Consider the following 24,095-nt stretch of genomic DNA (forward strand, 5'->3'; position numbering starts at 1 on the left):
AGCAATAAAACAAGACATGATCAAATGAATAAATAAATAAATAACTGAGATTAAGAGAAAAGAAATCGTTACCAAAGTAATCTGGAGTAGAGTTAAGAACAAAGTATTAGAGAGAGAAAACTAATCTAAAAACTAAGTAGAGAGAGAAAATCTAAGAGAAAAATTAAGAAAGAGTAAAAGAGAATGCTAAACTCACTTAACTGAAAAGTATTTATATTAAGCAAGAATCCTAAACTAAAACAAACTTAAACGATGATTAAACCTCCTATGCACGACCATCCTTCATATCCCAGGGCCGGTTATAGCCATCGAACCGGTGATTAAGGGCTCGGTTTATGTGATACCGGGGAATTTGGACCGAGTATTCAAGACCCGGAGAGGAAATCCAGATTGGCCCGAAGAATTGGAGCCCAATAGAAGTCCAAATAGTGGCCTAGAGTGCAGCCCGGCCATTAGAGGTCTCGCTCGAAGGCGCGCCCGGCCGGGCGGGGGAGCAAAGCTGGCGCCCATCTCTGGAAAATGCTCTAAAAGTGCAAAACCCTACAAAAATCAACTAAATCTACGAAAACACTAGAAAACACCAATTAGTAATAAAAGTGGCTCTACAGAGCCAAAAACACTACTAATTATGACCAAGGGATGGGGGTAAAATACTATATAAAATGGACACATCAAAGATTCTTTTTTCTTTATAACAAACTTTCTCTATCAGAATTACAAAAGCACTTGACTATTTTGCCCTTGCAATTTTAATTGGATTTGCTTCCCTGGCCCTGCTTCTTCCTTGCGTAAGTAAACACCACTAAAGGTCTAGATGGATCTCTAGCAATACCCCCCCTAACAAGCTTCACCTTTGTCCTTAAGGTGGAACTCAGCAAACCTAGCATCAATGTCTTCAACGGTTCCCAAGTTGCTTCCAACTCAAAGAGGTGCTGCCACTTGATAAGGACTTCAACAAGAGTAAGATTGCCATGTTGGATATTCCTGACCCCAAGAACACTTTCAGGCTGCACTTCAAACACCAAATCATAAGAAAACTGAGCAGGCAATGGAGAAGGGGTATGTCCCTTACCAACTGATCTTTTCAGCTAGGAACAATGGAAAACAGGGTGAATTATCGACCCCTCGGGCAACATCAACTTATAGGCCACCTCCCTAACCTTCTAGAGTATAGGATACAATCCATAATATCTCGAAGACAACTTCTCATTAGACCTCTTTCCCACAGACTGCTGACGATATGGTTGAAGTTTCAAGAACACTAAATCTCCCACTTCAAAGTGTCCTGCTCTCTTGCTCTTGTCTCATAGTTGCGCATGTCTTCCTAGGCCTTTAAGAGATAAAACTTTAAGTCATCCAGTACAACATCACACTCCATTAACTGATCTTCCACTGAAGCAACCGAAGTACTACAGTGAGAATAACAAATAAGATGAGGTGGGTCACGACCATACAACACCTTGAAAGGAGTAAAATTGGTGGCCATGAAAAGAAGTGTTATAACAATATTCTGCCCATGAAATCCAAGTAGACCAAGACCTTGGTTTTCCATTCACAAAACAACGGAGATACGATTCCACGCCCTTATTAACCACTTCAGTTTGCCCGTCAGACTGAGGGTGATAAACCGTACTCCTAGCTAACTATTTTCCTTGAAGCCTAAAGAGTTCGTTCCAAAAAATGCTCAGAAACACCTTATCCCTATCAAAGACAATGGTAGAAAGAACACCGTGCAATCGCACCACCTTTCGAACAAAAACTTGAGCCACCATTGGAGCGATAAAGGGATGTTTGAGGAGTATGAAGTGTCCATACTTCGAAAGCTTGTCAACGACCACCAAAATGGTGTCCCAACCAGCTAACTTAGGAAGGCCTTTGATGAAGTCCATCGAAATGTCCTCCAAAACCTTGTCAGGAATGGGAAGGGGATGTAAAAGACCCATAGGACTGATCGTAGAAGTCTTATTTTGCTGGCAGACCAAGCAAGCTTGAACATACTTTGCGACATCCTTGCGCATACCCACCCAATATTAGTGTGCTGACAATCGTTGGTATGTCTTAAAGTCCCTCGCATGACCCCCAAGAGGTGAGTCATGATACTCTCGAAGTAGGGCAGAAGTGAGAGTACACAATTTGGGAATAACCACCCTCCCCTTGTACTTAAGGACTTCATTTTCTAGAGTGAACCCTCTGGGAACCTTTTCCCCTTGCTTAATGCTGCTAGTCAGCTTGTAGATTAGAGGATCCTGCTGAATGTGTGATATGTCCAATTTATATAGTGTTTTACCCACGTCCCTTGGTCATAATTAGTAGTGTTTTTGGCTCTTTAGAGCCACTTCTATTACTAATTAGTGTTTTCTAGTGTTTTTGTAGTTTTGCTTGAGTTTTGTAGGAAATTGCACATTTGGAGCGTTTTCCGGGTTTCTCATGAAGCAACTACGAGCATTAGGAGGACACGACCTTATTTGAAGCCCAAGACCGGTAAGAGCCGGTGATTAAGGGCTCGGTATGTGATACCGGGGCATTTAGATCGAGTATTCAAGACCCGAAGAGGAAATCCGGATTGGGCCGAAGAATTGAGCCCAATCGAAGTCCAAGCCTCGAAGAAGAAGCCGGGTCCAATCGGGCAAGCTTGCGCCCGATCGGGCGGGCGCGCACAAAAATGTACCAGCAAGAAGGCGCGCCCGATCGGGTGAGCGTAAGCTCGATCGAGCGCGGCTACCCAGGAAGGCTATGAAGAAAAAGGGGGGTCCAATCGAGCGGCCCTTCGCCCGATCGGGCGCGTGTTCTTTAGAGGACCTGATGGCCAAGATTTTTAGTTTTCAATTAGGATTTGTTTGAGGGATGTTTAAGTACGGTTTTTGTATGTAATTTTGATTACCTTATCTTTTAGACTTTCTCTCTCTACTTAAGATATTTTCTCTCTCTTAAATTCTCTCAACTTTGTTCTTAACTCCATTCCTTAATCCAGATTTCTTTTGGTAACAATTTCTTCTCTTTTAATTTCAGTTATCTTCTTTAATTCTTTCATCATGTCTTGTTTTATTGTTTTGATTAGTTTAGATTTAATTATGCTTGAGTAGTTTTATTTCTAGGGTTTATGGGGATTTAATAAATAATATGAAGGGGTAATTTGTGATTGTTGATTATCAATGCTTGATTAATTTCCTATTGATTAATTTAATGCTATGCAATTAGGTTTGGCCAGGTTTAATTGTATGAGTTTAGCAATATTAATTCGAGATTCAAGAGATGAGAATTGATGTTTAGGCTTAGTTTCAATAGGCGGACTAATTTATAAATGGTTAAGTCGAGATTCGAGAGATGAGATTTAATACCGGTAAATTAACTCTGTGATTGTAATACGTAGCGAAAGCCCTTTATAATATGATTAATTGATGCTTGATGATTGCTTATTATGATTTGCCCTGGAATATTGTTTATTAGTGAACCTATGCCCTAGCATATCCCTTCATTGATTTACATCCCTTTTTATTCCCTTCCTACTTTTACCTCTAGTAGTTTAATTACTCTTTTACAACAATTTGGTTACTAGATAATTTAGATTGCTTTTATTTAATTAGAAATAAATTGACTTGTTTCCCTATGGTTCGACCCTTCTTCCCTATCTACATAGTTAGTGGATTTAGGTTTTATTTTTGATTAGGTGAATACGACTTGAGCTTGCCAAAATTTGGCGCCGTTGCCGGGGAAACGGTTTTATTTTTATTTTCTAATTATTTTTTGCAGTCTAGATTATCCCCTCTTGTCTCAGAGGACGTTAGTTCTTTGAGGCAATTCTCATATTTGTCTTTTAGTTCCTTGTTTATGCCTAGGTGTTCCAGATCAGGTTACATTCCGTTCGATCCTGAGATCGAGTGCACGTTCCTTAGGCAAAGGAATCTTTATAGACAAATTCTGGCGGGTTCTGAGGAAGACAACAATCAAAGAGACCCTCCCTCTGATTCTAGCGACACAGAAATTCCTTCACATCCAAAATCAGAGATGACGGCCCAAAAGAAGCTCAGTGACTACTCGCAGCCGAAGCTCACAGATTTTCCGCACCTTACTCCCACTCCGGCTCTTGATGAAGCTCAATTTGAAATCAAACCCCCAATTTTTCGCTATGATAGAGAGAGGAAGCAATTTAATGGAGCTAAGGGTGAAGATCCTAATCTCCACATTGCAGATTTCTACCAATATTGTAACACCATTAGACAAGCCGGGGCCACGCAGGACCAAATCAGGGAGATTCTTTTTCCCTTTTCATTATGTGGCAAAGATAAATTATGGTTTTATGGTTTGAATAGAACTGCACTTGGTATTACTGACTGGGAAACTCTTGCCTTGAATTTCTATAATAAATATTACCCTGCAGAGAGAACAACTGTATTAAGGAGTGCTATTCAGAACTTCGTTCAAGAGGCCGATGAAACTTTATATGAGGCTTGGGAGAGGTTCATGGATCTACAGAGAGAATGCCCCCACCACAATCTAGCACAATGGCAATTGATCCAAGCTTTCTACAATGGACTTGGAAATTCATCTAGATCAGTTCTAGATTCTGCAGCTAGTGGGAGATTCATGAATTTAAATGTGGACGATGCCGGACATGTTATCGAAGATATGGAAATACACAATTCCCAATACGGGAATCCGAGAGGGTTTGCAAATAAAGGAAAACATAATGTCGATTCCGTATCCTTTTTGCAAGCTTAATTAACGTCTATTTGTCAAAAATTAGATAATCTTACTGCTACTCCTAACTCTGTAGCTAATGTTTCTTCTGTTCCTCACAATGAAGCTTTTTGTGAAAATTGTGGAATTGTAGGGCATTGGGAGCAAGATTGTAGGAGTTCCATGGAACAAGTTAATGCCTTCCAAACCTATAGACAGAATAACCCATATTCCAACTCTTATAATCCTGGTTACCGGAACCATCCATATCTTTCGTACCGGAGTACCAATGTACAAAATCCTCCACCTCCACAACAACCACAACAACAACCCCCACCATAGCAAAAATATTACCATCCAAATTCTGGCCAGAAAAGCCAAGCACAACCCTCATCATCTTCTGACCCTACTATGACAGAAACTAGAGTAATGCTTACTAACATGCAAAAGCATATGGAGAGTAGGGATGCGAAAATTGATTCTATTTTAGCCCACAATAAAATCATGGATAATCAAATTGCACAACTTTCATCTACCCTACAAAACCGTCAGCAGGGATGATGAGTGACATTTATGTCACTCTTAGGGAGTAGTTTTAGAGTCATTTTCGTGTTTATTTTATCTTATTTTCCCTTTCTTTCTCTTGTTTTCTTTTTAATAAAGTTTCTTGTTTATTCGGTAATTTTGGAGCGTTTTAGTTTATTTTCTTTATTTTATTAGTTTTAGTCTATTTTCGTATTTTATTTTACTTTGTTTGCTTGTATAGTTTTTGTTTTATTTTTATTAGTTTAGTTTTATGTCCCTTATTTTCTATTTTATTTTATTTATCTCTATTTTATTTATTTTATTTTTATTTTGTCTTTTGATAATGCCCTCGTGTTTTTGTTGTAGGTCGAGTTTGGTGTTTTGGGTTTTAAACTCGTGTTCGAGTTCAAAGTCCGGGATTCGAGGTGCAAATTTGTTCTAAAGCTGCTGCCCTGTTGCTGCCAGCTTAAACTACACCACCCTTCATTATCCTACACCACACCATCAGCAACAACAATTCCCCTGCTCCTCTTTCCCATCCAATCAGCCAACAACAATTACCACCAACCCATTTACCATCACCAACAGCCACCACGTACTTCACCCCGCAGCACCAGCCACCACCAAACCACCTGACCACATCACAACCAACACACACGAGCCGCAGCAGCACCAACACAAACAAACCGCAACCCAGCCTCACAACAGCCCGCATCACCCCGCAACGCCACCAGTCCAACCTTCAACCACCAATTACCACCAGCCGCACCTGACCACCGCAATCACCCCGCATCCCTCACACCAACCACAAACCAGCAACAACAGCCACCAATTAACTCCACCTCACCACCGAAACCATAAAGCAGCCCCTGTACCTCCCTCACGCAACAAACCAGCCATCACAAACCACCAACCGCAAGCCACCAGCATCAATTACAGCAACAATTGCGCCATTTCATCACCAATTCGCACAGCAACAGCCCCAAATCAGAGCAAATTCGATTTCAATCGGGTTCGGGCAAACCGTTGGTGGTTCGGTCGAAGTTCGAGTCAGAGACTTTGTGGGTTTCGTTAATCGAAGAGGAGTGGTCGAACATACCCATGGTTCGACCGAACCAACCCCGTAGTTCGGCCGCACCAACCCATGGTTCGACCGAACCGCTCCGCTTCACACATGGGTTTTAATGAAGATGGACGACCTCGATTTGATGATGATAGTTGATGAACGGTGGTGATGGTGGTGCGTTTCAATGGAGATAGAGCAGCCAATGTGACGGAGAAGAAGAGGGAAATCGGGACTGATTGTTTTGGGTGGGGAATTGATGGGTTTTGGTTTTCTTTTTTTCTTTTTCTTTTATTTTTTATTTCTTTTCCTTTTCCTTTTCTTATTTCTTTTCTCTTTTGTTTTCTTTTCTCTTTTATTTTCTTTTTATTTCCTTTTCTTTCTTTATTTTATTTCCTTCTTTTATTTTTCTCTTTTTCTCCTAGTTTTATTACCTTAGTATAAATACCCAATTTTGGGGTAACTAGGGTGGAATTCAATAACTATCTATTCCTCTCTCTAATTAGTTTTAGTTTTAGGTTAGGTTAGGGTTAGTCTTCATTAGTAGAGAGAGAAAGTGAGGTTTTCTTCATTAATGAACTTGGATTTTGAAGAAGGAGCTTGTTCAATCCTTTGTAGACCTTCATCTTCAATTAATGAGCAATTTCTTACTCTTTCTCTTTACCTTTGTTCTTGATTTTGTTTATTTGCTTTTATTTTTCTTCTCTGCTTATTAATCATGTTGATGCTTATTGATTTGATGATTGATATTGTTTTCAACATGATTTGTGAGTAGTCACCTAGCCAAGGGTGTGGGGATGGTGTAGTTGTTAATTGATTCATGCTTGTGATGTTGGGGTTATGTTAATGGTGATTAAAGTCTTTGTATGCTTGATATTCTTTGGTCTTTCTTGCAAGTGCACATTGTTAGTTGATCAAAGATGAGTCTTTACTAACAAGTAACGGAAGTTGACTTAGTTGAGATTCATTACTATCGATTGTTATTTAATAGTACCTCCTAATATATGGTTCTAATGTGGAAACATAGAGGCTATATTAGGAGAAGCCAATTGACCCTGGAAGGCGGCTAGATTGGACCCTTTACTTCGATATTCATGTATGTTTAGTTTACCATTGATATGCTACTTTGTTATTGTATGGTCAAGCGTCAACTTCACCTACCCATTTCCCTTGGTGCCTTAATGTTTTATTTCTTGTTTTAGTATTTTTAGACTTTAGTTTATTTATCCCCTATTCCGGACTAGCTTAATTGTCGATAACATTTGGTGGTGTTTACCGTTCTCTGTGGTTCGACCCCTATGCTTGCCTTGTACTCGTATTAGGTTTGTTTAGGATGTATAAATTGTATTTGATCTAGGGATAGACAATTGACGACGCGTTTATTCCCTTGTCAAGGGAGCTCTACCATCGCAACCAATCCATCGCATAGATCATGCCAATGCGATCGCTCTAAGGAGTGGTTCACATTATGATGGACCTCCTATGCCAAAGGAAGATGAAACAGTTCTTGATCCAGATTCCTCTATACCTAACGCTAATCCTGCTAACCCTGCATGGCTACAAACAGACACTAACCCTTCTAATGTTTCTTTGCAGGGTAAATCTCAGGATAAGGGAGGAGATGTTCAGAGCTCGGTTATCAAACTACCGTTCCCTAATAGACAATTGAAGAGTAAGTTTGATAAACAATTTGGTAAGTTCTTAGAGGTTGTGAAAAACTTGTAGGTAACAGTTCCTTTCACTGATTTAATCACTCAGGTTCCTGCATATGCTAAATTTATGAAAGACATTCTGACTAGGAAAAGGGCCTTTAATGAGGTAGAAACTGTAGCTTTTACAGAGGAGTGTAGTGCCTTATTGCAAAATAAATCCCCTACTAAATTAAAGGATCCCGATAGTTTTTCTATCCATTGTCATATAGGGAATGTTTTTTTATTGATAAAGCTTTGTGTGATTTGGGTGCCAGTGTTAGTGTTATGCCATCGTCTGTCTGTGCTAAACTTAATATGGGAGAATTAAATAGTTACTAATATAACTTTGCAAATGGCAGATCGTTCTGTAAAATACCCCCTAGGTATTTTAGAGGATGTCCCTGTCAGAGTTGGTAAATTTTTTATCCCTGTTGATTTCGTTGTTTTAGACATGACAGAGGATACATAAATACCCATTATATTAGGTAGGCCTTTCCTCCATACTACAGGAGCCATTATTGATGTAAAAAATGGTAAACTAACCCTTTTGGTTGGTGATGATAATGTTACTTTTAAAATAGGGAAAGTTTTGAAAGGGCCTATGCTAGAGGAAAATTGTTGTTATATTGATGTAATTGATATAATGGACGATATTTGTGATGATAACTTGCCACAGGTTCTTGCAAGGGATCCCCTGGAGGAAATTCTTTGTGGGAATTTATCTGCAGATAATGCAAGCTTCTGGGGTAATGAAGTACAGGATATTGAAAGAGCTCTTACCTTAAAAGAGTTAAAAGAGACATTAAAGGTAGCAAATTTAGTTTAGGAATCGAAACCTGCAGAGGTCAAGAAACCTGAACTAAAACCTCTCCCTTCTCATTTAAAATACATTTTTCTAGATGAGCAGGAACTATACCCCGTGATCATCAGTACTGCACTTAATGACCTACAAACTTCCCAACTTCTAGGGGTCCTTCAAACCCATAAGAAAGCAATTAGGTACAGTATTGATGATCTCAAGAGTATTAGCCCTGATTTTTATATGCACAGGATACATTTAGAGGATAAATATAAGCCCTGCATTCAACCCCAGAAAAGATTGAATCCTAACATGCAGGAAGTAGTCAAGAAAGAGGTTATGAAATTACTCGATGCAGGTATTATCTATCCTATTTTTGACTCCAAGTGGGTAAGTCCTGTGCAGGTAGTTCCTAAAAAAGGTGGGATGACTGTGATCATTAATGAGAAAAATGAATTAATTCCAACTAGAACTGTAACAGGGTGGCGTATGTGCATTGATTATCGTAGACTAAATATCGCCACTAAAAAGGACCACTTTCCCCTCCCCTTTATAGATCAAATGCTTGAGAGGTTAGCTAACCATAAGTTCTTTTGCTATTTGGATGGGTATTCGGGATTTTTCCAAATTCCAATTCACCCTGAAGATCAGGAAAATACAACCTTTACATGCCATTATGGTACTTTTGCATATCGTAGGATGCCCTTTGGTTTATGTAATGCCCCCGCTACCTTTCAACGTTGTATGATGAACATCTTTTCTAATTTCATAGAGTATATTATGGAAGTATTTATGGATGATTTTAGCGTGTATGGTTCTTCATTTGATTCATGTCTAATAAATCTCGCTAAAATTTTGAAACGATGTGAAGAATGCAATTTGGTACTAAACTGGGAGAAATGTCACTTTATGGTGACAGAGGGAGTAGTTCTAGGTCACATTGTATCTAACAAGGGATACAATTACCTCCCCCAGTTTCTTGGGTCATGCGGGGTTTTATCGTCGCTTTATGAAAGACTTTTCTAAAATTTCTAAACCACTGACTCAGCTTTTACTCAAGGATGCCCCTTTTATTTTTACTGACGAGTGTCTTGAGGCTTTTAACAGGATTAAGCAGGCTTTGATATCGGCACCCATCATATGTGCTCCCGATTGGAATTTACCTTTCGAGATTATGTGTGATGCAAGTGACTTTGCACTAGGAGCCGTGCTCAAACAGAGAAAGGACAAAGTTTTGCATGCTATTTATTATGTAAGCAAAACTTTGGATGAAGCCCAAGTCAACTATGCCACTACGGAGAAGGAGTTTCTTGCTGTTATATATGCTTTAGAAAAATTTAGATCATATCTTGTTGGTTCTAAAGTCATTGTTTTTACTGACCATGCAGCGTTAAAGTACTTGATAGCTAAGGCGGAATCAAAGCCAAGGCTACTCCGTTGGGTTCTTTTGCTCCAAGATTTCAATATCAAGATAAAAGACAAAAAGGGAGCAGAGAACGTAGTGGCAGACCACTTATCACGTAGCAGGTATGATGAGGGTAAGGATTCTCTTCCTATAGATGATTCTTTCCCTGATGACAACCTATATGCAGTTGTAGAGCAACACCCATGGTATGCTGACTTTGCTATTTATTTAGTGGGTGGTACTCTACCTCCTGACTTGTCCTGCCAACAGAAAAAGAAATTCCTTTCTGATGTTAAACATTATTTTTGGGATGATCCTTTTTTGTTTCGTGAGTGTGCAGATGGATTATTTCGCAGGTGTGTTCCCGAATGGGAAGTTCAAGGTGTGCTTACTAGTTGCCACACCTCACCATATGGAGGACATTATGGCCCCACCAAAACGGTGGCCAAGATTACTGACTTAGGTTTCTATTGGCCTACTATGTTTAAGGATGCTAACATATTTGTGCAGGCTTGTGACTCTTGCCAGAGGATTGGCAACATTTCGCGGCGGCATGAGATGCCTCAAACGAGAATTTTGGAAGTTGAAATTTTTGATGTTTGGGGTGTTGATTACATGGGACTGTTCCCTTCTTCAAAAGGGAACCGCTATATACTTGTCGCCGTCGATTATGTATCCAAGTGGGTTGAGGCCATCGCTACTCCTACGAATGATGCCAAGATGGTCCACAAACTTTTTAAGAAGACTATCTTTCTAAGATTTGGAGTGCCTAGAGCTATAATTAGTGACGGAGGATCTCACTTTCATGAGCGGAAGTTAGACAACCTCCTCAAAAAGTATGGTGTCTACCATAGGACAGGTTTAGCCTACCATCCCCAAACTAGTGGCCAAGTTGAAGTTTCCAGCCATGAGATCAAGGCCATTCTAGAAAAGGTGGTGGAAAAATCAAGGAAAGATTGGAGCGATAAGTTGGATGAAACCCTTTGGGCGTACAGATTTGCGTTTAAGACCCCAATAGGTACTACTCCATATAGACTCGTGTACGGTAAAGCATGTCATCTCCCGGCCGAATTAGAATACAAGGCATATTGGGCTATTAAGGAGCTCAATTTGGATGCCAAATTAGCGGGAGAAAAGAGGTTACTTCAACTTAACCAACTCGATGAGTTTAGGTTGAAGGCCTATGATAGTGCTCGTGTCTACAAGGAGAAGACAAAGAGATGGCACGACAAGATGATCCTTCTGAGAGAATTCAAAGAGGGTGATAAAGTGTTGTTGTTCAACTCTAGACTTAAACTATTCCTAGGAAAGTTGAAGTCAAGGTGGTCGGGTCCTTTTACTGTCAAAAGGGCTAATAAATTCGGTTATGTGTAGGTATTCGATGAACATGGTAACGAGTTCAAGGTTAATGCCCAAAGACTCAAGCTATATCATGAGGGGGCTACGATTGGTGCAGTTGAACTACTTCACCTAAGCGGTTCCGGTTCATTGTGAGCTTCAATGTGGTAAGAAGGTCGTGCGGGACCTAGATAAACCAGCGCTTTGCGGGAGGCAACCCGTATTTCTTGCTTTCTAGACTAGTTTTTATTTTATTTTATTTTATTTTATTTTTATTCTTTAGAGAGGTGAGGAGAGTGAAATTTTACCTTTCATAAGTGTTTTTGTACAGGTATTAGATCATAAAGTAAGGAGTTTTCAAGAAAAAAGTTTGAAGAAAAAGGAAGCTTCCGATTGGGTACGGGCCCGATAGGGCGAGGCTCGCCCGATCGAGCGCGCACCTAGGGGTCAGAAATCGAGCAAAACATGCCCGATCGGGCAAGGAGTCCCGATTGGGCGCGAAATATGGATTTTATTGGAGCTTTAATTCGCCCGATCGGGCGAGGCATGCTCGATCGGGCGCGCAAGGAAGGAAGAAAATCAAGGGAAATTTCGCCCGATCAGGCGGAATTTTGGAGAAATCGAGTGACACATAAAGAAATGTCGGGCGAGCAAAATGGCAATTTTAAGGTTCGAGTTCGCGCCCGATCGGGCGGAGGTCGCCTGATCGGGCGCGCATTTCACATTTCAGCAGGACCACCATTCGCTCGATTGGGTGAGGCTCGCCCGATCGGGCGCGCCTAAATTTTCGTCCGGGGTTATATTTCCTCCCCTCCTTTCTTTTCTCTTTCTTTCTTACTTCTTCTTCTTCATTCACACTTTCTCTCTCTAAAACCTCCATTTTCAAACCTCCAAACTCACTTTCTTTTCAAGATCTCCTCAAATTCATTCATCAAAACTCAAATTTTTTTACATATTCTTAATCCTTACACCTTCCTCTACATTCTCCACTAAATTTCTACCACTTTCTCTCAAGATTTCTCAAAACCATTAGAGAGAGAAAGCTTCAATTCCTAACTTTTTCACTACAAATGGCTTCAAAGAGATCTAGACAACAAAGGGGTGAAAGTTTTAGGCAACAACAACAACCAATGGTCGACCCGGAGCTTCAAATATCGGGATGGGAGGAAGTTGTTATCACCTCAACGGAACAACGAGCTAGGATGCTCAACCTCATCCAGAGGCAGGTAATCTCTACTCGATTTGTTCATCATCCTACATTGTCTACGCTAGGTCTTGATAAACCTGTAGAGAAATTGTTTAAAAGTATAGGAATGAGTGAATTTTTCCAAATGCATTATGATACCTATGATTATTTGACAATAGAATTTATTTCTAGCTTCAATGTTATAAAAACTAATGCTTTAATCACTCATGTCCAATTCCGATTGCTAAACAATGATGTGCGATTAACTTTAAAAGAATTTGGTAAATTTTTTGAGCTTAAATCGGACAAACCTATCAAACCCTCCCAAGACCACATTGTCGTGGTCTATAAGAGACTCACCGGGGAGGGTTTGCTTAACCTCCAACATGCCAAAGGGACGTGGATTCAACATCCCGTCCCAAAGTTTTGGCAAAGGTTTGTCGGCCTCACAATTTTTAGGAGGCATGAACCGGCAAACGTTAGGAGAGATGAACTTGAATTGTTGGCTTCCTATATGATTCCTAACGCTGAAAAACTAAATATACCACATGGGATAGCCCAACATTTTCAAATGGCGGCCAATGCGGCCGAGGAGGGTAGGTCTAGGGCACCTATCTACTTTGGGGGGTTGGTGACCCATATAGATGTGAAACACCTAGGATGAAACCCGACCGGGCATAGGAAAGTGGAGGGTTCTACCCTCATGGACCTAACATACTTAGGGGGCCTTAACTTGGTGCAACCTATGGGCGGTGAGACTTGGTGGATAGTCCACCGGGAATAGGGTAGGAGAGACCAAGCATTTACACTACCCAACCCCGCCTTGACCAAATTTGAGAAGGGGAAGCCTTCTTACACTTTTGAGATAAATGGTCAAGGCGAGGTTCAAGAACCTCACCTTTCACCACAACCCCACCATTCCCCCCAACATCAGTTACCACACTACCAACCACCACCCCAACCCTACACCTATGGCATGCCCACTTCCTTCGTCGATTATAACATCGACCCCCATGCCCCTTATGACTTTTTGGCTTTTAGGAGCCACCTTGACCGCATAGAGAGAGGGAAAGGGAGAGTGGAGGGCATGGTGCAAAACCTAGACTCTAGGTTAGGCACTTTAGATAGGCGGGTAGGTTATGTAGAGAGGAACCTCGGGAGGGGTTTATACCCTATGTATGACGACTATGCACGGCGAGGGGCTATTCCCCCCGAGGCATTAGTTCCAGATTGGTTCCAATACCCCCAAGGAGGGTATTCGACCCCCGGAGCCTTTGGTACTTATGTGGACTACTCTTCAGTCCATGGTTATGGGGGCGATGCTCTTTTTGGGGGTATGGGGGGAAATGTAGAGCCTAACTACTTTGCAGGTGGTTCGGGCTATGGTGGTGCAGGTACGAGCCATGGAGGTGCCGGCTCGAGTTATGGAGGAGGCTACTAGAGGATGGATGCGGATGATGACGAGGAGTAGCTTCTCCTAGCTACACTCCCAAGTCAATGAGGGCATTGCTTGATTTGGCTTGGGGGGAGATTTCTTGTACATATGGTAACTCTTTCTCTCTTTTCTCTATTTATTGTTTTTCTAGTATAGATTTTATTGCTTTCTAGTGTAGTTTTTATTGCTTTACTTTATGAAAAAAATACAAAAAATTGAAAAATATAAAAATTCAAAAATACGTTCCAATGAATTGTAAATCATGCTTCCCTGTGTCCCATACTTGGAAAATATTGTTTTGATTCTTGGTATATGATAATGAGCTTTGTGAATTTGTTGATCATGATTTGAAGTTTAATTGTTTGGATTCCTAAACATGCGTCAATTTTGCCAGCTATTTGTGAATATAGTGCTTGACTAGTTGATTTGGTTAGGAATGTGTGATAGTTCCTGGTATGTCAAGGAATTTGGGTATTGGTTTGCAACTATTAGTAATGTTTGTATGGCTCAATATTATGCACATCGAGGAGGACGAAGGCATTTGTTCTCTTAGGTAGCTTTCAGACGATATTAGATACATTTGTTCCCTTCTTGTTACCCATGTTGTTGCTTGTGCCCTTTTTATTGTTTATTTAGCCACATTACAAGCCTATATGAGCCCCATTGGTTACTAGTCCCAAGCTTGGCTTGGGAGAGCTATTAGTTGGCGAGGTGAGGGAGTTGTGGTGTGCATATTCTTTGCATAATGTGGGAATAAAAGAAGAGTGATTGTTCTTTTATATTATGATTGGAAAATATTGATGTTTCGTGTTTCAAAGATGAAAATTTCCAATATGAGGTAAAAAGAAGGAAAAAACAGAGCAAATAATTTTTTTTTTCAAATGTTCAATGTGAAGGTTGCTCAAGAAAAAAAAAAGAAAAAAAAAGTTCAAGTTTGAAAAAAAAAGTAAGAAAAAAAAAAAGAAAGTAGTTCAAAGTTTGTTTTAATTCACTCTATTCTCTATTATCATACTTTGTGAGTGAATATGTAAGTGTTGGGATTGTGTTGTGTATATGATTGATTGGTAAATTTTTGTGGAGTTAAGTTGTGACTGGAGATGTTTGGTCATCACTTGTTTTTGACCTTGGGTTTTATTAGGATATGGCTCCCTTAAGCATGGCTTTTCTCTCACATTTTCCTAAATTTATCCTACACTTTACCCTAGCCTTACATTACAAGCTTTAAAGACCTTCCGACCTTTGTGCATAAGAGTTGTCTGAATGTGAAAGTGTTGTTTATCAATGCAAGTTATGATTTGACATATTTCGAGTCGACTAATAGGTTGAGCGTACATTGTTTTAAACACACGAGAGTGTGAGTTGGGAGGGCATTGTTCACATATAAAGGGGTTGGTTGGAGAGCGATCGAGTACATCTTTTACTCGCCACATAAATGAGAGTTGAGTGTGTGAGCACTAGTCACTACTAGAAAATAGTTCATCTACAACGAGTTTTCCAGTTGCAAATGAGCTTAATCTGGTTGTAAAAGGGCTTTTACAACGAGAAACGCGTATGGTCGTCAGTCGTCGCTATAGGCTTGGTCGCGAAAAGTTGACGACTGGTTTTGAAGACTCGTCGTAATTAAGTTTTTTGCGACGAGGTACAAAACTTGTCGTTATTGTACACATTCACGACCAGATTACTTGTCGTAATTATTGTTTCCGATAATGTTATGCTAATTACTTACGACAGCTAAATTTTATAATTACGACCAGATTTCTTGTCGTTATTGTACACATTCACGACCAAATTACTTGTCGTAATTAATGTTTATGATAATGTAATGTTAATTACTTACGACAAATAAATATTATAATTACGACCAGATTTCTTGTCGTCATTTTCCTCATAGACAACAATTGTACACATTCACGACCAGATTACTTGTCGCGATTATTTTTTCTGAAAATTTAATGTTAATTACTTACGACGAATAATTTTATAATTACGACCAGATTTCTTATCATCATTTTTTTATATATAAATTTTAAATATAATTTCTACACAAATAATATACTCATCAAAATAGTTATAAAGTTGCAATTTAGCACACCCTTATAATAACTCCAAACTTGCTCATTGATATCATATATAGTTTAACACAATGTCAGTTACAAATATTCAAAAGTAAGGATACACATTCTTTAATCGTCCAAAATAGCAGAAATCATCATATATACGATGTGCTTAGAATATTTCCAATAAACTAAAGTTAGAATATATCAAAAGTATTGATCTAACTAAAATTAGTGGATTCGATCAATCACCAAAATAGAAGCTTCCATGAGCATGTTGAGCTTTGTCGAGTCTTCAAAAGTTGTTCCAATAATATCTACTATATATCCCTGCAATCCATTGAAACACAGGTAATATTTAGGATAGACAATCAAACATATTAGAACCACCTCCAAGCAACCAACATAAAATAACAACCAACATAAAATAGCAACAGCTAAAAGAAAACCACAAAGCTTGCCCAATGACAGCAAAATTAGGAATGAACCACCTCATGCTAGAACAAGAGTATCATAGACAAACAACAAATGAGCTATCCTAAAAAGCCCCTGACTTAATCAGCATATTATATATTAGCATATCATATATTAAACTTTATACTCAAAGTGCGCACAACATAAACAAAGCTGATGCAATTTTTTATATTAGTACCATTTATCACTTGAGGTTTCAAGTTCAAAAAGAAAATCATCAATAGATAAGTATAGACAAAAAGGATAAAAAAAAAAGGCAGATAACTTCACCAAAAACATGCCAATAAAATTTAGAAGATAAGAAGAATATATATATATATATATATATACACACACACACACATTGACATGAACATATTGAGTTTCTTTGCTAAATCGTCCATCTTTTTGTTGTTGGCCTCACGCTCCTCTTGATGAGTTTTTTCCATTTCATCCATTCTCTTTTGAAGATCATTATTCTCTTTCTGTTTCTCGTGGAGACTTGCTGTGAGATCTGCTCTAGTAGGTAAAGGGCCTCGTACATCCTTAGGTCTTACACCAAAGCCAAAACAAACTACACTACCACGATCTTGTGGCCCAAAGCATTTTTCAACAACGTCAAAGTGTGAGAGTGATGGATTTTCTGTTTCCACACTTACTATCTCATCCTACAGAAATTTTTAGAAAAAAATCAATATACTAGTTCCACACATATATAATGATGTTAGTTTCTTTTAAAACTACAAAGATGACATACATATTTTGCAATTTCAGGCTCTTTTAAGTTCCTTGACTTCCCTGATCTAGTCTTCTTGAAAATAGCAGAAATAGGAGGTGGATCCTTTCCTTCTTTTCCACCCTTCAAAGTTAATCAGATCGTCACAATATTATTATTATCCAGTAGTACAAAATTTAAGGCTATAAGTAGAAGTTAATCTTACCATTTCTTCCCAAATAATTTGTCTGAAAGGTGTACTACCAGTGTGATGAGGCATGGTAAGTTTTTCTCGGTTGCTGGAATTTCTTGAGCTAACTTTCTTTAATACATAACAGAAAATTAAAAATAAATAGCATTGTCACTTTTATAAAGATTGGCTAAATATTATCAAACTTACTATAAAAGAAGGACTTGAAAAATGCTCTTTCACAAGCCACTCCCTGTCTTCTGGAGTTAAATCATTACGTGTTTGCTTCAAAGCATGTTCAAGACCACCTTTCTTAATTATTGACTCTTGCATCAATATGCCTCTCCAATTTTGCCACAATCTTTTCATATGATCAATAGTTGATCTACGATCTAATTCAAATCCTTACCAGCAAATTTGTTCTACACAATTATATGAATTAATTCAATCATAGTTAAAAAAAAAAGTATTAATGGAACAGAATATACTACATATAAATCATAAACTAGTACTTTACCAGAACTGACAGCCACAAATGCTCCTTCGTAGCATTATCTATCTCATCCCATGAATGCACTCTAACAGGACATATTGTGCGATCTCGAACAAGTTTTCCCATGTGTCGTGACAAATCTTTATGGTTTTCACCAACTGGACCACTCATATAAAAGTCAACCTCCAACTTTTCACCTTCTTTTAAATTTGCTACTTTCTTGCACTTGTTTACACCCCTTGGCTTTGAATCAGGTCTTCGATTTCTCTTACTTGTTGCCGAGTTACATACTTATCATTAATTTTTTTTTAATCAAGCAATTATAATGCAATAACACTATACAAATTGTAGGATAAAAGTTAATAAAATACCTTCCTCTTGGTTTGGTGAAGACTCTTGCAAAGCATTCTGATCGATTAAGTCACTAAGGGCAGCATTATTAATACATCTCTGCATCATATCTTCATTATCGACATCCAAATTCAATGCTTCAATGAGATTTTCACGGTCATTGCCGTCATTCATCTCCTCATCTCTAGGTGTTCCATTGGTATTTTGATTCACAACCCTCCTATTTTTAGAGGCATTTGGAGCTTGATGATCTTTACTCGTGATTTCAGAAGGTGTCTTGCTCAACATTCCAGGAAGAAAAGATGCTTTTAACCTTGAACCACGTGATGAACCAAGTTGTCCAGGTGCAAGATATGTAGGCTTCTTCCCAATTGGTGCCATTTCCCTACAAAAGATAACTTTCATCGTACAATGCAAAAAATTAATGGGTTAGTTTTAATAAAAAAAAAGCATAATAATCTGGTGTGAAATTGAACAGAAAAGAAAATAAAGCCAAAAAAAAAAAAAGTAACACAAAAAACAGCAATGTCAAAAGGAAATACAATACAAAATAAATAAAATTAACTAATATAATAACTAAACCACATTAAAACACAAGTAACTAGTTTTTTTATTAGTTTCTTTTTCGTTTTTATGTCAAAGTAGAAGCATCAACGATCTCAGGTTCCACATCAATCCTATCTTCAATGTTCATTCCATTATGTGTGTATTCTGATTCATGTGTAACAAAATTCAGCACAAAAGATTCCCCTTCCTGATATGCATCATCATCATCATCAAATACTTGTTCTCCCATTGACATGTCATAAGTAGCTCGAGGTTTGGTCTTAACTGCAACTCGCCAACTACCTTTGTTTACAACATCGGCTGCATAAAATGCTTGTGATACTTGACTTGCTAACACAAAGGGTTCATTTGTTTTCAGGAATCGTTGGCTATTAACACTAACATACCCAAATTTATCCACATTAATGCCTCTTCTAGAATCTAGCACATCAAACCAATCACAGCGAAAAAAGACTATATAATTGCCTCCCAAATACTCCAATTTGATCACTTCTGTCAACACACCATAGAAGTCCAAGTTTTCGTGGCCATCGCCTGTATCACCTAATACCACTACTCCACTATTTTGTGTTGCTAAAGATTTATCACGCTGAACTGTATGAAACCTAAACTCATTAGTAACATATCCACTATAAGATTTAACATATTGAATAGGACCACGAGATAAGGATAAAAGCTCATCCCCATAAGGACAATTATTGTTTTCTTCATGTAACTTCTCAACTTGAAACATACAAAAAAAATATATATGATAAACATCATAAAAGTTACATATAAAAGGGCAAAAAATATTTAATTCTGTTGGTACAGACACATACTTTTTTTCTGAACCATACTACAAAGTTTGCATCTTGCTCTTGTGCAGATAGTTCAACACCCTCATTTGATATTATATCAGCATATTCCCTACATTGCAAATTGATCGAGTTATTAAGAAATTACACAAATTCAACAAGTTAATAATTTTAATTTGATACACTTACCGTAAGAATGGTTCAACTCCGCTAAAATTTTTCAAGGCATAGATGTGTGCTTGTTGCCTTTCTTCCACATCAAAATTGTTATTCTTTGCGGCTCCTAATGATCTTCCCGAGTGAGAAAATATAGAAATCTTTTTCAAGCTACTGTTTTCAGGATCATGGTTACTCTCAAGACGATTAAACCTTGTTTCAACATCATTTAAGTACCTTGAACATAAGGTCATACACTCATCAACCAGATAACCCTCTACTATCGAACCCTCAGGACGAGCTTTGTTACGCACATATAACTTCAGTGTATGAAGATATCGTTCTCTAGGGTACATCCAACGAAATTGTACAGGCCCACCAAGAATTACCTCATCTACTAAGTGAACACTTAAATGCAGCATTACATCAAAACAAGAAGGTGGCATCCATGCTTCTAACTTAGAAAGAATCAGAGGAATTTGGGATTTAATTTTTTCAATGTGCTCAAATTGTACAGATTTTGCACACAAGACACTGAAAAACTGACATAACTCAATTAAAGGCTCAGATACATCTTTTACCAAAAGGCCACGTATTACAAGAGGAAGTACACTTTGTAACAAAACATGACAATCATGACTCTTTAATCCTGTAATCTTACACTCTTTCACATTCACACAACGAGAAATATTAGCAGCAAACCCATCTGGAACTTTTAGGTCTTTTAAAAATTTACACAATATCTCTTTTTGACTCTTAGTTAATGTATAAGGTGCATGAGGCAATTCAGTTTTATCACCCTTAGATATAGGATGAAGTTTTTCCATAATACCCAATGCCTCCATATCAAGACGAGAGTTAGTTGTATCTTTTGTTTTCCCTTTGATATTCATGATGGTTCCCAAAATAATATCACAAATGTTCTTTTCAATATGCATTACATCTAAATTGTGTCGCAACAAAAGTGTTTTCCAGTAAGGTAACTGAAAAAAAATATACTTTTTTTGTTCCAATTATCCCCTCTAGTTTTGTGACATACTTTAGTTTTCTTAGTAGGATCCTTAGAAAAACAAACACCTTCAACATCTCCTACTTGCTCAAGCACTTCATTCCCGGACAATGGCTTAGGTGGCTCTCCTTTTTCCTTTTTCCCAAAAACATCTTTCTTCCTTCTCCACGGGTGATTAACGGGCAGAAAACGTCGATGACGCATATAGACATGCTTAGAACAATTTTTCAACCTCAAAGAAGTAGTTTTTTTGTGACAACAAGGACAAGCCAATTTTCCCTTTGTACTCCATCCAGATAATATTCCATAAGCAGGAAAATCGTTAATAGTAGAAAGTAAAGCTGCATGTAATTTGAAGTTTTCACCTTTGGATGCATCATAGGTTTCAACACCCACTTCCCATAACTCTTTCAACTCTTCTGTCAAAGGTTGTAAATAGACATCAATTGCATCCCTAGGACCTCTTGGACCAGGTATAAGCATTGACAACATCATATTAGATTGTTTCATACAAACCCAAGGAGGTAAATTATATGGGACTAGCATAACAGGCCAAATACTATATGAATTTGCAATATTAGAAAATGGGTTGAATCCATCACTAATTAACCCTAACCTGACATTACGAGGTTCTGAAGAAAAGGTTGCATGTTGTTCATTAAAATGTTGCCATGCTTTACCATCAGCAGGGTGATTAATCACACCAATTTCAATATGTCTATCATGATGCCATCTCATATTAGAGGCTGTCTTAGAACACATGAACAAACGTTGAAGTCTAGGCTTTAGTGGGAAATAACGAAGTACCTTCTGGGGTATTCTCTTACCTTTTTTGTTTGTTCTAGTTTCTCCACTATGCTTACCTTGCTTCCACCTAGCAGCCTTACATACTTTACAACATTCTAATTGTTCATCATCTTTCCAAAAGAGCATACAGTCATTAACACATGCATCTATCTTTTGATAAGAGAGACCTAAATCTTTAACAGTCTTTTTAGCATCATAAAAACAATTAGGAAGGGATGACTCTTTTGGTAGTAGCTGAGTTTTCAAAATTTGCAGCAACATAGTAAATGACTCATTACTCCATCTACCAAGAGTTTTAATGTGAAGCAGATTAACAATTGCAGACAATCTGGATGAGTTTGAGCCTTCATACAATGGTTTTTGAAAATCGTCAAACAATCTATAGAATCTCATTGCATCATTATTTGGATTTTCAGGTATACGAGTAGGTGAATCCATATACATATCATTTTCAGGAATATCACAATTAGGAAAAATATCCCTAAGCATTGTTTGTATCTCTGCTTCGTTATCACTTTCTAATAACTCATCACCATGATTTCTTGTTGGTGATTCAAAGAAATTCTCACCCACCCTCTCCCCGTGATGATACCAAAATGTATAACTTTGGATGATGCCAAAGGTCGGCAAATGATCTCTAATCATATTTTGAGAACCAAATGATGAATTTTTGCATTTTACACAAGGACATTTAATCTTCTCTTTTTCACCTGTCCTCTCAAATGCATATTTAATAAAATTTTCAACTCCAGCTTCATATTCATTATTCAAACGATCATCTCCTGCTAGTTTCATCCATAGTTTACAAGGTGCCATAATATGAAATTACAAATTTACATCACCCTTAAAGATTTTTTTACCATGATTTGTTGAAGACAACATATAAGCATATAGTACAATAAAGTATAGTTAATCCTAGGTACCAATAACTATTTAACTTAGCAATTTAATTATGATTTTAATATGTAACAATCAAAGGAATGGACTTAAAAGGAAAATGGACAAACAAGAAAGATCCAATATCATCCATAGCTATACTATGTGCACCTTGTAAACAATATAGTTAAATAAACCAACAAATTGAGAATTACTATAAATTTTTTACCAATTAATTAGCATATAAGACAAAAATACCAATCATAAGAACCAAGAGCAAAAAGTTTAGTGTCATACGATTAATGTGGGGCAAACATATGAAACATTAACAACATATATTCAATAATAAACAATAAGAATTACTATAAGTTAATCACTTTATTTTCAATCTATTCTTTATGATTAAATCGAAAGACCCACTATATGGGATCACTCATACTTCGTATAAAAGTATGTGGCCTACATATAAATTACATAAAAATAAAGAAGCAGAACAACTATTTTACTTTACTACATAATCATTTACAAAGAAGACAAGAAAAAGTTAAGCTCTAAAGACATTCATCCAATTTTGCCTATTCTGAAGGTATGTAGATGCATATTCTTGTTAAAAAAAACTCAATTTTTCTTAAAGACGTCATATCACATATACTCTGCTCCTACTAATATTTTACTCTTTGTTCTTCCCACTACAAAACATAATTGGTTAAATCAAGGCCAAACTATTTAACAAATGAAGTAATCTTTTGGATTCCTCAAACTATTATTTAATTAAATTTCACTTTCTTTTCTAAAATTCCCACTATAAAAACCCCATTCTTCCATCTCTACTGATAATTTCTAGAACAAAACCCAAAACAACGACAAATTTGCTAACCCTATACCACCTAAAAAAAGCAGTTAAACCCATAGAAAAAATTATACCTTAGAAATGAAAACAGAAAAATGAATAGAAAATTAAACCCATATAAAGATGATTAAACGAAAATAAAATTGCAAAGATTAGGCTTACCTCAAAAGGTTTTCCCCCCACAATCACAGTTCAACACTTAGCAACTTGGAACAAATCGAACAATTGAGCGAATTATATCCAAATTTTGGGCCTTTGGATTATGAATCTACTAAAATACTAATCAAATTTAAGATTAGTGAGGAAAATCCAAGCTCAACAAGTAGAATCACTTTTGACAATTATCAAACTTGGAAGAGAGAGAATGAAAAAGTGACGGTGAATCGGTGATGAAATGACAAAGGAAACAAAGGGTTTATTTCCTGACTTTTCTTTTTCATTTTCATTTTCAACTTTAATTTTTATTTTTAATTGAAGTTGTATTGTCATTTCAAGCATTTTTTTAAAAAATAAAGTTTATTTGACTAACACAACCACTAACTAGTCGTAAATAAATTTCATATGGTCGTAATTGTTATTGTAAACCCGGGAAGAATCCCGCCTTACTTTTGGCGAAATTTTGGTATTTTTGACGACGAGAATATTGACAAAGTACAACGAG

General features: G+C 37.6%; 2 protein-coding genes and 1 non-coding gene across 3 annotated transcripts; all 3 read right to left on the reverse strand.

Moving 5' to 3' along the window:
* Nucleotides 1-4,389: 4,389 nt before the first annotated feature.
* LOC145565538 (small nucleolar RNA R71) lies at nt 4,390-4,496 on the reverse strand. The gene has a single exon (XR_014095050.1). It is a non-coding gene; the product is annotated as a small nucleolar RNA R71 (small nucleolar RNA).
* An 11,908-nt stretch (nt 4,497-16,404) lies between these two features.
* LOC145630830 (uncharacterized) lies at nt 16,405-17,864 on the reverse strand. Its single transcript, XM_081682981.1, has 5 exons — nt 17,742-17,864; nt 17,568-17,663; nt 17,384-17,485; nt 16,986-17,294; nt 16,405-16,503 (listed from the first exon to the last, which is right to left on the reverse strand). Exons 1-5 carry the CDS (start codon nt 17,862-17,864, stop codon nt 16,405-16,407), a joined length of 729 nt encoding a protein of 242 aa, XP_081539107.1.
* Nucleotides 17,865-19,006: 1,142 nt separating this feature from the next.
* On the reverse strand, nt 19,007-22,524 carry LOC145630842 (uncharacterized). The gene is made up of 4 exons (XM_081682989.1): nt 20,932-22,524; nt 19,926-20,815; nt 19,761-19,848; nt 19,007-19,657 (listed from the first exon to the last, which is right to left on the reverse strand). The coding sequence occupies exons 1-4, from the start codon at nt 22,522-22,524 to the stop codon at nt 19,007-19,009; spliced, it is 3,222 nt and encodes a 1,073-aa protein (XP_081539115.1).
* Nucleotides 22,525-24,095: the final 1,571 nt, after the last annotated feature.

This window comes from Chenopodium album, chromosome 1, assembly GCF_948465745.1.
Source record: "Chenopodium album chromosome 1, dcCheAlbu1.1, whole genome shotgun sequence".
NCBI classification, from domain to species: Eukaryota; Viridiplantae; Streptophyta; class Magnoliopsida; order Caryophyllales; family Amaranthaceae; genus Chenopodium; species Chenopodium album.